At 45.3% G+C, this 12,605-nt stretch overlaps 1 protein-coding gene across 1 annotated transcript in view; it reads left to right on the top strand.

The window, feature by feature from the left end:
- The window catches only part of ARID1B (AT-rich interaction domain 1B), a 362,313-nt gene that overhangs the window by 36,214 nt on the left and 313,494 nt on the right, over positions 1-12,605 (top strand). The window contains 1 exon segment of the mRNA XM_037520620.2: positions 8,086-8,280. Within this exon segment, the coding sequence (XP_037376517.2) occupies positions 8,086-8,280 (195 nt within the window).

The following is a 12,605-nucleotide window of genomic DNA, read 5'->3' as shown; positions in this document are numbered from 1 at the left end:
TACAGCCTTCATACTTGTATACACCACGTCCCCAGCTACCACCATACACGTGTCCCCCCTCCTCTCTCGCTCTCCTACCCCTGCCCCTCTAAACACCACCCTGTTCTCTGTATCTAAGTATCTAAGAGTTTTTTTTTTTTTTTTGGCTCTGTTTATTTATATTCCGTATAAGTGAAATCATATATTTGTCTTGATGGGTTTGAAATTTGACGTATTCTCAGGAAACCTTTCTTTCTTGATTTAAGTCTGTATTTTTATAGGGAATATACCATATTATTTTTCTTTCTTAAATAAGAGTCTGCTCCTAGGTTGTCAGTGGTGACACATGAGTATGAATGGTAGTACATGCTTAGAGATGTAAATTTTTGAAATTTATTAAAGCCATGATAATAGTCTTAGAGTGTTTTTGGGTGGTGAGAGTAACAAATCTGAGGGAAAGTAGAAATATATGACATTGCTATTTCGATACTCCTTTTAGATCTAATTTACTCTTGAAGTAAGAAATATATGTGTGTATACTTTGGTTTGTTCACAAAATTATTACATTTGCTAAATTTAAAAGTACAAGTCAGTCAGGTAGTGATTTACTCATTTAATTGATATGCAGACTATTGCGCTGGGGGATTAGGTAAATAATAACTTTTGCCAATTTATAAAAATCAGGCAAAACAGAGGAACCAAGACAGCCTTGTTCCTGGCCTTGCGGAGTGTGCCTGGGGGACAGCGGTGAGCCGGGTGGTGGCGTCTTCTCTACTTACCTGCTCCTGGTCCTGTGGACACTCGAGCTGGGGAGACAGACATTTATCAAGTAGTCATACAAATAGACAGTGCTGTAGCCTGGGCGAGCTGTGAGGAGAAGCCCAGTGTCTCGGGAGGAGAGCTGCCTTAGTTGGTGTGCAGGGAGGGGTCTTCTCTGAGCCTGGGCGCACCATGCAGCATCTGCAGCCCCTGCTCTGTGGAGGGATAGGCATGGCTAAGGGCACGGTGCTGGGAAGTGCCTGATTTTCAGAGCCCGGAGAGGCCCGCATGGTTGGAGGGGAGACTTGCTGTTGGCGCCAGTGGTGGATCCAGCAGGCAGGGCTTGGTGTGGTTTCGGCTGTGGTGGAGATGGGGCGGGAGGGGTTGGGATGGGTCCTGACCCTTAAATTGCCCATCTGGGTGGTGCTGGGGTTTCCCTCACTGAGCGCAGGAGCGGGTGAGGTTGGGGCCTGGCATTGGGGTGGGAATGTGGGTTGGCAGTGGGTATAGTGGGGCTCAGGAACCAGCCACGGGAGGCGTATTTGGGGGACACGGGCGTGGGGAGATAGGGGAAGGCGCATCTGTGTTGGTGTGTCGTTCTCCACCCCTAGAGGCATTATCCCACTGTCAGCTGCGGCGCAGTGCTTGGGGAGCCGGGGTCTGTCCTGGTCACCAGACATCAGTCTGCTCGCGGGAGACTGCGCCCTCCCCTAGTGCTGGCAGGATTCACACCCACTTTGTCTGACTCTCAACCCCCTGCTTTTTCGTCTCAAAGTCTTAAGTTTTTCTAAACTTTGAATTATTTATTTTATGTATTAGAAAAGGCGGAGGAGTTTGAAGCAGGCAAGAGCCTGTCCCTGGGCAGGTGTGGGCTTGCGTGGCTGGTGAGGCTGGCGAGTGGTGTTGGAGGGCGCCTGGGCTTCCTCCCGGGCACTCTCCTTCACAGAGAAGAAGCCTGGGTGTACCTGGTCTAAGGAAGGGCACCGGTGGCAAACCCACGGCTCCCGTCCTTGCTCCATCCTCTGAAGTACTTTTGTCAGTAGCATGGATGGTGACGCCGTGAGTGAAGTGGGGTGCTGCTTAGTTGTGGTTGAGGTTAAGCTGGGAAATGTAGTTAATATGTTAGATGTCAAGCTAGAGTGGTGAGCAGGAATAAGCAAGATGAAAATGAACAGAGTCACCTTGTGCCACCAGAGTCCCTTTACCAGCTGCAGCAGGAGATGGGGGCTGAATCCCAGCTGGTGACAGTGACCCCAGGTGTGGCAGGGCTGCCAGATGAGAGCAGGGATCTTCTCAGTAAACCTTTTGTCTCAGGGTCTAAGAATTGATACATTTTGCTCAGAAAAGGGAAATAGATACCGTTATTTCCAAATACACTGTCAGAGGACCGACGTAAAAGCACTGGTTGCAAGTTAGAAGGAATGGATTTTTGTCATGTGAAAAGGAGGACATTTATGGGCACCACTGAGGGCTCCATGCAGTCCTTGTCTCTGGACCACTGAGGTGCTTTTCCGTTCTCAGATTCTGTGTCTCGGTGCCGAGCTTAGGAACTGCGATCGAGTGTGATGTGTTGAAGGGCTGAGGATGCGCGGGGCAGACCCTGCCACATCTCGGCGATGCAGGTCGTGACAGTCTCTGTATATTCTGTGGACTCTGAGATATGCGCCAAATTCCATATAGCATGGAAATCCGCCCCCCTGCCCGCCCCATTTTTTTTTTTTATTTTTTTTTTTTTATTTTTTTTTTTAAAGATTTATTTTTATTTATTTATACAAGCACTGGGTACAGTCAGAATCGCGTGAGGGTGAGAGAATTCACCAGAGCCAGAGCAGGGAGCAGAGCAGGCAGAAGGACCGAAGCACACTGCTGAGGGGAGCAGCGGAGCAGGAGAGGTCTGCGCACCATGTGGGACCCTCCTCCGGTGGCCGGGGAGCAGCCGGGGATCGAACCGGCGCTGCAGAGGCCGCGGGCAGCTTCTCAACCCAGCGCTCAACCGCTGCGCCACCGGGGAAGCCCCCGCCCCATTTTTTTAAGGAGTGTTTGATTGTAGCTTTTCACTGCTATTCCTGGACTTAATCTTAGTTTATGGAAGTCACTCTAACATAGGTAACAAAATACTAATATCTTATGGCGAAACCTAGTAACATTGAAAAATAAAAGTCCACTGGTATTTTAACCATGGTTAAAAGTAACATGTAGTTTGGAAAAGCTATTGTCTATCTTCTACGCCTGGCCTGTTTGACGATGATATATGTTAAAAATAAGAACTTATTTAAAATTATATTTCAAAGCATGTTGATTTCACAGCAGAACTATACAAATAAAAACTGTCTGATCACAGTTTTACCAAAATAGTTGTTCTTCTCCCCTTACCCCCCAAGGCTGGCAGTGGTCCTCTGTGCTGGACTTGGCCTCCCGCTTCACCCCTATGTGAATGGCTTTGTGGCCCCAAGCAGGGGATGGCTTTTCAGCCAACAGTAGAACAGTCTTTCCCGCCTGGTCTAGTGTCTCCGAATTGCACTTCTTGAGCCTTCCTCTCTGCAGTGGTAGCAACAAAAGAGGAACTTACAGTGTTGCTTTGAGGTTCCAGTGTTTTAGTTCAAGTCTTAATAAGCAGGTAATTTTCCAGTTGTTATTACAAGTAAAAAGCCAAAATGGTTTTAGGTGCTGGGTTGCTCTGTTCTCTAGCGCAGCGTCACAGTCAGCTGCACGGGGTGCGGGGGTATCTGGGCTCGGGTCGGGCGGCGCTGTGCTCCTGCGGCCCCGGGCTCCCCACAGCCACCTGGGATGGGAGAGGATTCTTGGCAATGGGATTGTGTGGTCAGGTGACTGTGGTAGCTGAGAATCTTGGTATTTTCTGGCTTGAAGAGGAGCAGACACACTTTATGAGAGGAGGGAATGAGGGGCGGGCCTTCAATTTCTCCACTTCTATTTTTGGCTTAAACTAAGTTCAGTGCCACCAAGAGAACTTGCCAATGCATGGTGCATTATGTATTTACACTTGTCTCTGCATGTGGTGTACAGAATCCATACAGAACTTGGTTGTGACTTATACTTTTCTAGAACATTTTGCTTTCTGGGTTCAGGATTCCCGGGGTGCTACTGAGTCACTGCAGTCATGCCCTGGTGATGTCGGCACTGTAATCATACCCTGTGCTCAGCGACACTTAAAAAGTGCAAAGCATGGACCTTGCAATTTTAGGCTACTTAGGTAAGAAACAACTCATGAAAAATGAAAAAACAGTGCGCTAAGCAACACTGAAGGCGCGGTGGTGGCCCGGCACTGCCGCTCAGGAAGGGTTCCGGGAGGTCCACGCAGGCAGTGCCGCTGGTATGGAGAATGTGAAATATTACGTTCATAAAGAATCCACTAACAAACCACCTCCTTGTCTTATATTTACTAGTATAATAAAGGATATCTTTATTGTAAATACAAGTAAAGGCACATTTGGAAAGAGCGATAATGAAGGAGCATCTAAAGGTCTTCAGAGGGTAGTTGGGTTCCCAGGCCAGCCTCTGAGAATCTGTGTAACCTCTGTGGCACGATGGTGATAGCCAGCACACCTCGAGTCTGTATCCAGATCTGCAGATGGATGTATTTAAAAAATACACATTGTACTTCTTAGTAGTCCTAGGGATGGGAAAACTTCCGAGGCTTCTGGAGGACATAGGCAACTGCCACAGCTTCCTAAAAAGATGTCCAAGCACGGGCAAGTGTGTGTGACTTATCACTCACCTGCACATATATCCTAAAACTAGTATGAATAAGGAGTTGAAGTCTTATCAAGTAATAAAATCGTGTCAGAAGCCAGGTAATGAAACCAAGATGAGTCATGTCTTTGAAAATGGGTGACATATATGGTGGCCTTGAACACTTGTCTGATTTTATGGAAATGAACGAAGAGGCATTTTGGAAGGAAAACATTTTTGGAATAACCTATTTAGAAAAGTATTGGAAGACTATTCTTAGTGTGGATGATGTGTTCCCTATAACCTACATTTTATGTGAAATTGTTTTGTGAGTGTGAGAAGTGACTTGGCCTTTATGGTTTTGGAAAGGGCTTAGATTTGATTGGGTCTTTTAAGGAGATGATAGTAAAAAGCCAGGGGTGAGATCCTGGGTTGAGATGCTGTGATTGCTCATATCTGGTGTTAAAAATAGCAGGCATGCACAGCAGGATGAGTTGGGATTGTGGATGAATATTTAATAATAGGCCATAAGGAGTGAAGGTTAAAATTAAACAATTTGTACTGTATGAGTATCTATTTTCACATCTGAAGTCTCACTAGAAGGTATTTGATGCATTTTGAGAGGTTACAGATAATCTGTATTTCATGCTTTTGATTTTCAGAAATCTCAGGGTTAAGCTAATGTTTTTGACGTGGGTGCAAATTAACTAAATTTTAAGTAGGACTCTGAGAGTTTGTGGCAGTGATGAGACAGATAATACAAAACAGTTTTAGTCAGTGATAAGATGAATTTGCTGCACTGTTATCTATAGCATTAAAATATAGACATTCCAATCAGCTTCCCATTTAAAATTTCTGCTTTAATTAAGCCAGTTTCAGTTGTGCAGTGTTTAAAGTGAAAGAAGTAGACCTTTGCTGTGCTTTAGCTAATCCAGCTGGAACGTGAAGCCTGGGCTGCCTCCAGCTCCCACGGGAAGCGCAGCCTGAAGCCTGGCCTTGGCGCCTCTCCGTGGGCCCTCCGCTACCCCCCCCCCCCACCCCAGCCCACACTCCAGCCCAGCTTTGGCTTTACGCATCCATAGAAAGTCTTCTTTTACCTTTTGAAAGAAAGTGTGAAAAATAATTACCTTTGGCCTTTCTTAGGCATAAATTGTAATTTAAATCATTCTGAGAAAACTTAGTTCTAAGGCCTGATTTTAGTTGTAGTCCAGTATGTCAGCAGGCACCCGGACGTGTGAATTCAGCCTGGGTTCTGTGAGTTATATGTTGTGTGAGCAGCTGCTGTCACTGAGCACAAAATGTTTCTTGACTAGTGAAAGTAACAGTCAAAATTCCATGAAATTGTGAATTTTAAATAGAATTGCGTGGCCCATACCTCTCCATTCAGGTAAGATCAGTTCCCGGCAAGCTCCAGTGGGCCCCTGAGGACAGAGCACAGGTGTTTTCTCTGGATGCTTTGTCTAGCCCACCGCAGACCCCTGAGGTGCCCACGGGTGCCTGCTGCTTGGTGGGGCGTGGTTCCTTCCATGAATTGTTCATTTCTCCAGCACAGTCACTGGCACTTGTTCACTGCACATCGCAGAAAATCAGTGAATGGATTGATCAAGTCATTTAAATGAATAGTAGGGTAACCCTAAGAAGGAAGCAGGGCCGAGACCTGGGGTGGGGCTGGGGCTTACAGGAGGGAGGGGGGCTGGCAGCTCCCTCAATTTGGGCTTGGGTCCCCATGCCTGGCTGCCCTCATTCACCTTAGCAACTTGTGTCCTCACCTCTGCCACAGACTGCCCTGGCCAAACTCCGCAGGATTTGGGCGCTCACTGTGGCGGGCATGAGTCCTTGCTGCATGTGACCCCTTCTGCACACCGTCGTACTCTCTAGATCTCTGAGTCTTCTGAGCATTTTTTTGATTTTTTGTTTCCTTATTCCCCAGTAATATCTTCTAGAATTTACCTTTACCTGCTTTTATATATTCTTCCCTGATAAACTCTTGAGTTTTTACCTGCTTCCTGTGGATCAGTTCATCCGGTATTAATTGAACATTTGTCCCAGGCACTCCGTTGGGCGCTGTCCTGGGGAAGGAATAGTGAAGCCAGCAGGCGCTGCCCTCCAGGAGCGGATGCCTGCCCTCCCTGGGGAGGCTGCCTTACCATGTGTTTTCTGAGGTCAGACCTTACTCCCTCCCTGCAGACTCACCCTATCTCTTCCTTCTGGGTACTTCCACCTGGGTTTCTGGTAGAGCCTCAAATTTGATGTGCAGAATGGTGAAGGTGCCCATCCCAGGAGAGGGGGCTCCGCTCCCAGGCCAGAGTCCTCTGTCTTAGTTGGCATCTTAGCAGCTATCTAGCCACCCTTGCCTCTGCCTTCCCTCCCTCAGTCTCCAAAACCTGCCATCTTCTTATCCTGCTAATTGAATCAGACTTGCTTCCTTCCACCACTGCAGCCTCAGGACCTCCGTTTTCATGCTGCGCCTCCCGCCCTGGTCCCTCAGCCCCTGAGCTGGCCTCAGGGAAGGAGGTTCCTTCCCCCTCCCCACTGTTAGCATTACTCCTGGCTCCTCTCAAGACACAATCTGAAGCCTTTAAAACCAACTTAGATGTCTCCCCCATGTGCTGGCTTCTGCTGCTTCAGCTGTCTCTCTTCGGATTCCTCCCTCATTTGGCTCTAACTGGCTTATGTTTCCTCGCCCACACTGGCAGTGCATCCCCTTGAGCCTGTGGCACCCCATGCTGTGCGCCTCTACCTCAAAACTCCAGTTGATCCCGCTGGTCCCTGTGTCCTTCCTCCATGCCCATATAGAACCCATATTGTCGCTTGCACACAGTAGGGTTCTGTATGTGGTTTCGGAAGGAGGGAGGGGTGGAGGGGCTGGGTGCATGCTGGAGCCTCTGTAGCTTGTGGGGACTACCCAACCCCCACCCCTGGACTCTGCTTCTTTGAAGCACCAAGGGCTTGAAAGCCCAGGCCCAGTCCTGGCTCTCCCACATGTCCTTGGCTGCGAGGCCCATGGGCTGACTCACCAAGCCAGAAAGAAGATGCACAGTCCGGTTTTTAACGGGTTATGTTTGGTGAGATGCTTACTTGGGGAAGGTGACTCGTGACTCAGTCTGGGTGCTTATTCATGCGCACTAGTGATCTTTGAAAATTGTATCCTAGACATTCAGTGCTATCTAAAATCTATCCTTTCACTTTCTAATGAGCCCTCAGATGCATTAATGTTTGATCAGGACTTGCAGACTCAAGTCTAAAATAAAATAGTTCTAAGAGTACTTTGAAGTCAGAAAGTGTTGCTAACTCAGTGTACTTCGCTTAGGACTAGTAAGCTGAGCAGAGTGGGGACCTGGCCTGTCCCTCACTTCCTGTGTGCTCGAGGGTGGGGGGGCGCAATTCGGATGCAAATGTTTTCTCTCTGCTTAGGAGGCAACTTCTTGGGGATCTCCCTTCATTGTTAAAACCTTCCTCAAACCTGTGAAAAATTAAATGTATTTACCTAGGTTTTCCCTTTGATGTTCTGGGTTTCTACTTGTCAGTTACTGTTAATTTTTTTCAAAAGTAAGGGTAGATGTTTGTGTTTTAAATGTATGTGTTAGCATAATGAACTTTCTGCCATTGTAATAAATAATAACATAATAAGCTACTTCTTGGTTGATTTCTTCACAGGGCAGCCCGATGGATCCCATGGTGATGAAGAGGCCCCAGTTGTACGGGATGGGCAGTAACCCTCATTCTCAGCCCCAGCAGAGCAGCCCATACCCAGGAGGCTCCTATGGGCCCCCGGGCCCGCAGCGGTATCCGATCGGCATCCAGGGCCGGACGCCAGGGGCCATGGCGGGGATGCAGTACCCACAGCAGCAGGTTTGTGCGAGTTTGACTCCCATCTCCCCCTTTCATGGGCGATGCTTTCCTAGCTGCTTCTGTCTACCCAGACGGGTATTGAAGGAATTAGGGAGCATTTCACCTACTTTCTGCTTTCTTTGAATGGTCATAAATCACAAGTACAGCTCCCCCCTCTTTTAAAAAGAGAAATTTTTACGCTTCTTAAAACAAAGTGGACCAAATACCTGTTTGGAGGAGGCCCTGTACCTGTGTGGGGAAGGTGGGCCCGGGTGTAACTTCGCAGCCGCCTGTACAGGTGGAGGCCCGCGTGGACTTGGCTTTGCAGGTGTTGGGTCTTGTTGGGTGTTGGGTCTTGAGCTGTGAATATGCTTTTTTTTTTTTTAAGATTTATTTTTTTTATACAAGAACCGGGGTACATGCCAGATGTGCGGGAAGGTGAGAGGATTCACCAGAGACAGAGCGGGGAACAGAACAGGCAGACTGACTGAAATACACTGCTGAGGGGAGCAGCGGGTGAGACAGGAGAGGTCTGCCCGCCATGTGGGTTGCTCAGAGGCCGGCGGGGATTGAACTGGCACTGCAGAGGCTGCGGACAGCCTCACAGCGCTGCACTCAACCACCTGCGCCTCCAGGGAGGCCCTGTGACTATGCTTTTTAAAGCGAAGTTTTAAGTGATTTAGAGAATAATTATAAGGATGGCATCAACTCTTAAAAAGGAATTTTAGTCTCTCCGAAAGTTAAGTTGCTTCCGTTTCTTAATGTATTGTTTCTTCTGTGCCTTTTGGAAAAGGTTTCTGCATCTTATGTAAAAGAATCTGATGTGTGTCTGTTTTCTTAGCTTTTGATGTGTTTTATGTTTTTACTTAAGACAACCAAGACAGACTTTTCCTGCTCAAAAAAAAAGAGAAAAAACAAAAAAACTAATATGTTTCTCCTTTTTCTCTGAATTCGGACAGTTGGAGTTGCCTTAAATGACCATTCACCTTCTAGCAGTAGGGAGCCTGCATGGTCTCTGGGAGCCTGGAGAGTATCGCCTTGTTCTGCTGGCCCGAGGAGGCATGCAATTTGGAAAAAGACTAAATTAAATCCAGACTTGTTAGGGTATCCTTGGTAGGAACACCAGAAAGACTTACTTAGAAATTCTCATGCCCTGGGGCCTGGTGCCTGGGACCTTTACTGCTTGGTCATTCCACTTGGCCCTGCAGTAATCTACTCCAGGATTTCACAGATACTGCCCTCAGGAAATACTTCCCTGTGTTTGACCAAAAATTGTCTAGAAAAAAAAAATTGGGATACAACTTTTGTTCTCTCTAAAATGGATGTGGTGAATGATACCTCACAGCTTATGCTCCACATCTCTGCACTAAAAGCTCATGAATAAGTTGCCTCTGAGCCTTTTCTTTTATGGACCAAATACTGTCCTCCCCTGTTGCTGATATTTTTACCTTAAGGTGATTGTAGACAGAGGTAGAAGTAGCTCTGCCTCTGCTGCAGGTGGCTGGGTCCTCGCTCAACCTTGGTGGTTGTCACTCACACTCTTGCTGTCCTTCAGGCTTTCCAACGTTATTTATTTCTCACATACTTTGCTGCTGAGAGTAAGAGTCTAGTTGAGGCTGCTGCTTCTGAGAGAGAGAGAGGTATACTTTACATTTGATGAAAAATTAAGAAGAGAATTGTGATTTTTCTCTCTCTCCCCTTCTACCTTCCTTTTCTTAAGTTTTAAAGTTAATTTGCCCTCGGTTGTGGGGAGGAAGGTGCAGAAAGCAACCTGCTAAGGTCCTAATTCTACTCTAGCTAATTTCGTAAAGTTCTGTGTGATACTCTGGCCACAGGATAAGAGAAAAGTCAGGAAGGTGGTAAGAAATAGCAGGGTGAGGGGGGAGAAGTAGAAACTAAACACCCCTGTTTCTGCCCCTTCTTTGCACCAGATTTCCCTTATGTGAGATCTGAAAGTCATTTTCAAAAGGTGCTGCTCATAGCAAAGTACCAGCTGCTCTTTTATCTTTTTTCTGAATGAGTTAAAGTCTTCCTAGAAGTTTTTGGCATTGGCTTAGTTTTCGTTCCCAAAGTGGGAATCTGACAAATGGAGAGGGAAGAATGATTCACTGTTTACTTCCCCAAATGTGTAAGACTAAACATAAAGACACACACAGGTACATAAAGTAACCTTATTTTTCTTAGCTTCTCAGTTTTATTTGATCTCTGTGGCTGTTACGTACATATGAAATCTAATAACTCTTGGATTTATTTGAAGGGACAATTGATGATTTCCCTCCATGTATTTCAGTAAATTTTTAATTAAGATTTTAGATTAGGCAGTTTATTGCTAACCAGAAGAAATGCCTACTTCTACTTTAGCACAGATCTTTCTGGTACTAAAAAGGAAATAGTATTCCTGGTAAGAAGTTGAATGCCCTGGCTGTGAAATGCTCAGCTTTCATCTTGAGTTCATCATGATCGAGCGGTCCAAATAATCTGTACTGCATTTTCACCCTTTCATTTACTTAAAATACAGCCTTGAAATATAGTGTTATGTTTCGAAATCTGAGCGGCTAACTAACTGGATGCATTTTTTAATGTGTGCAACATTTTAAAAGGGACACATGACTTTTATAATACCAAGTTCATGAAAGGTGTGAGCTAATTAATAGCTTTGAAATGAAAAAGAAAATAGCAGAGGTTTTGGATAGAGGTTATTAGAGCACATTAATTTTGTCAGCTTTAGTCTGTGTTCTTTGGTGAGGGATTTTTCAGTGAGTTGCTTTGTTTGCAAATTTTGGGAAATGGTCTATTTGTTGACAAACAAGGTCCTAGCACAGCAATTGGCTGCTGGTGCTGTCCATCTTCCTGTAGCGTTAATGTGATTGGCCGAGTGTTGTCGTCATGGCTGCTAATGTTCTTCTGGGAGAAAGTTGAAGGATAATGATGACATTGAGTTTTTACTGAGTGGACATCACCGCCTGGTCCTGACTTTGCTTTGGACGGCCTCCAGCACTTTCAGTGTTCGCTTTGTGAGCTTCTAATGAGCCAAATCCAGTTCATTTAATATTGCTTCTATATTTCTGCAAAGGATTAAAATGCAGGAATTCAAGTTTGTAAATTGAGTTGCCGTCTTACCAGCTGAGTGGTAAGTTGTCTTTGGCTCAGGGGTCACAGTTTGATTCCTGGCCGGCATTCCACTCCTGTGATATGAATTTTAAAGAGTATTCTGTTAGAAAGAGCCACAGTGCTTCTGTGACATTCAACACGAGCAGTGAGTCCCTCTGCTTACTTTTTTTGTCTCTGCGAGTCCGGAGGAACTGGCCACTGAGTATTTGACTTTGATATTAACCTGGTGATTCCCGATTTGTATGGTGATTATCTTTGAAATATGCTCATGACTGGGTCTTTGAAGCGTGACGTGATAATAGTACCTCACTTCGGTATTTATTAACTGGGACTAGATTCGTGCTCTTTCACTGCCTGATTCTCTCACATCATCAGGCAAATACATGGATAAACAGATTAGTTTTGCACGGTGCCCTGAAAACTAGTCAGCTTGGATTTTTATTGAGCTGAGAGGGGAAATGAATTTTCTATGCCTGTGTGAAGAATGTTCTGCCCTAGGCTCCTGAAATTCAAACCTGGGGATTGTTAGCAGAAGTGCGCTGGTTGATTTAATCTAATACAGAGCTGCATAGGGGAAGTATAATCTTTATACTTTCTAAGTTTTTCAGATTTTCTTTAAACTTAGACACTAAGTTATCCATTGCTTGTATCAGAGATTTGATCCAAATGTTCTGGTTCTTCTTTCTTGTCCTTTATGATCATAACTATGTAGATAGGCCTGTGCCAATTTGCTTTAAAAAAGACTTTATATAAAAGAAATAGCACCTAGGAGAAATAGGCTATATAGAACTAAGATATATGATATATTTACTCGTATCTAGCAGATTTCAGTTACATCGTTTTGAGAATTTTCCTGAGTTATCAAGGGTTATTGGGTTGATATTTTAACTACTCTTACCTTTTAACAGATGTGTGTGTCATCTGATGCCTGTTGCAGTTACAAAGCCAGGGAGAGGGAAGGAGGGCACAGTGAGATTCACCTTCATGAGTACTTTGATAATGGAAAAACATAACTTCTAGTTTTTAGAAACATCTTTATTGTGGAGAACTTGACAACAACAAGAGCAGGGGATATAATTGTGTTGAAAGATACTGTGGTCAAATTTGATAGAAATTAGTTATTTTTGTCAAGGTGATCCATTTGAACTTGCTACTTTAAACCTAAATGAAGACTGAATTGAAAACAAGGTTCTTTTGGGAAAGACTTTAAAAGTAAAAGATACTGTAATTTGTGT

Source organism: Talpa occidentalis, unplaced genomic scaffold (genome assembly GCF_014898055.3).
Source record: "Talpa occidentalis isolate TD23 unplaced genomic scaffold, MPIMG_talOcc4v2.1 talOcc4.2, whole genome shotgun sequence".
NCBI lineage: Eukaryota > Metazoa > Chordata > Mammalia > Eulipotyphla > Talpidae > Talpa > Talpa occidentalis.
This window is presented reverse-complemented; position numbering and strand designations above follow the sequence as displayed.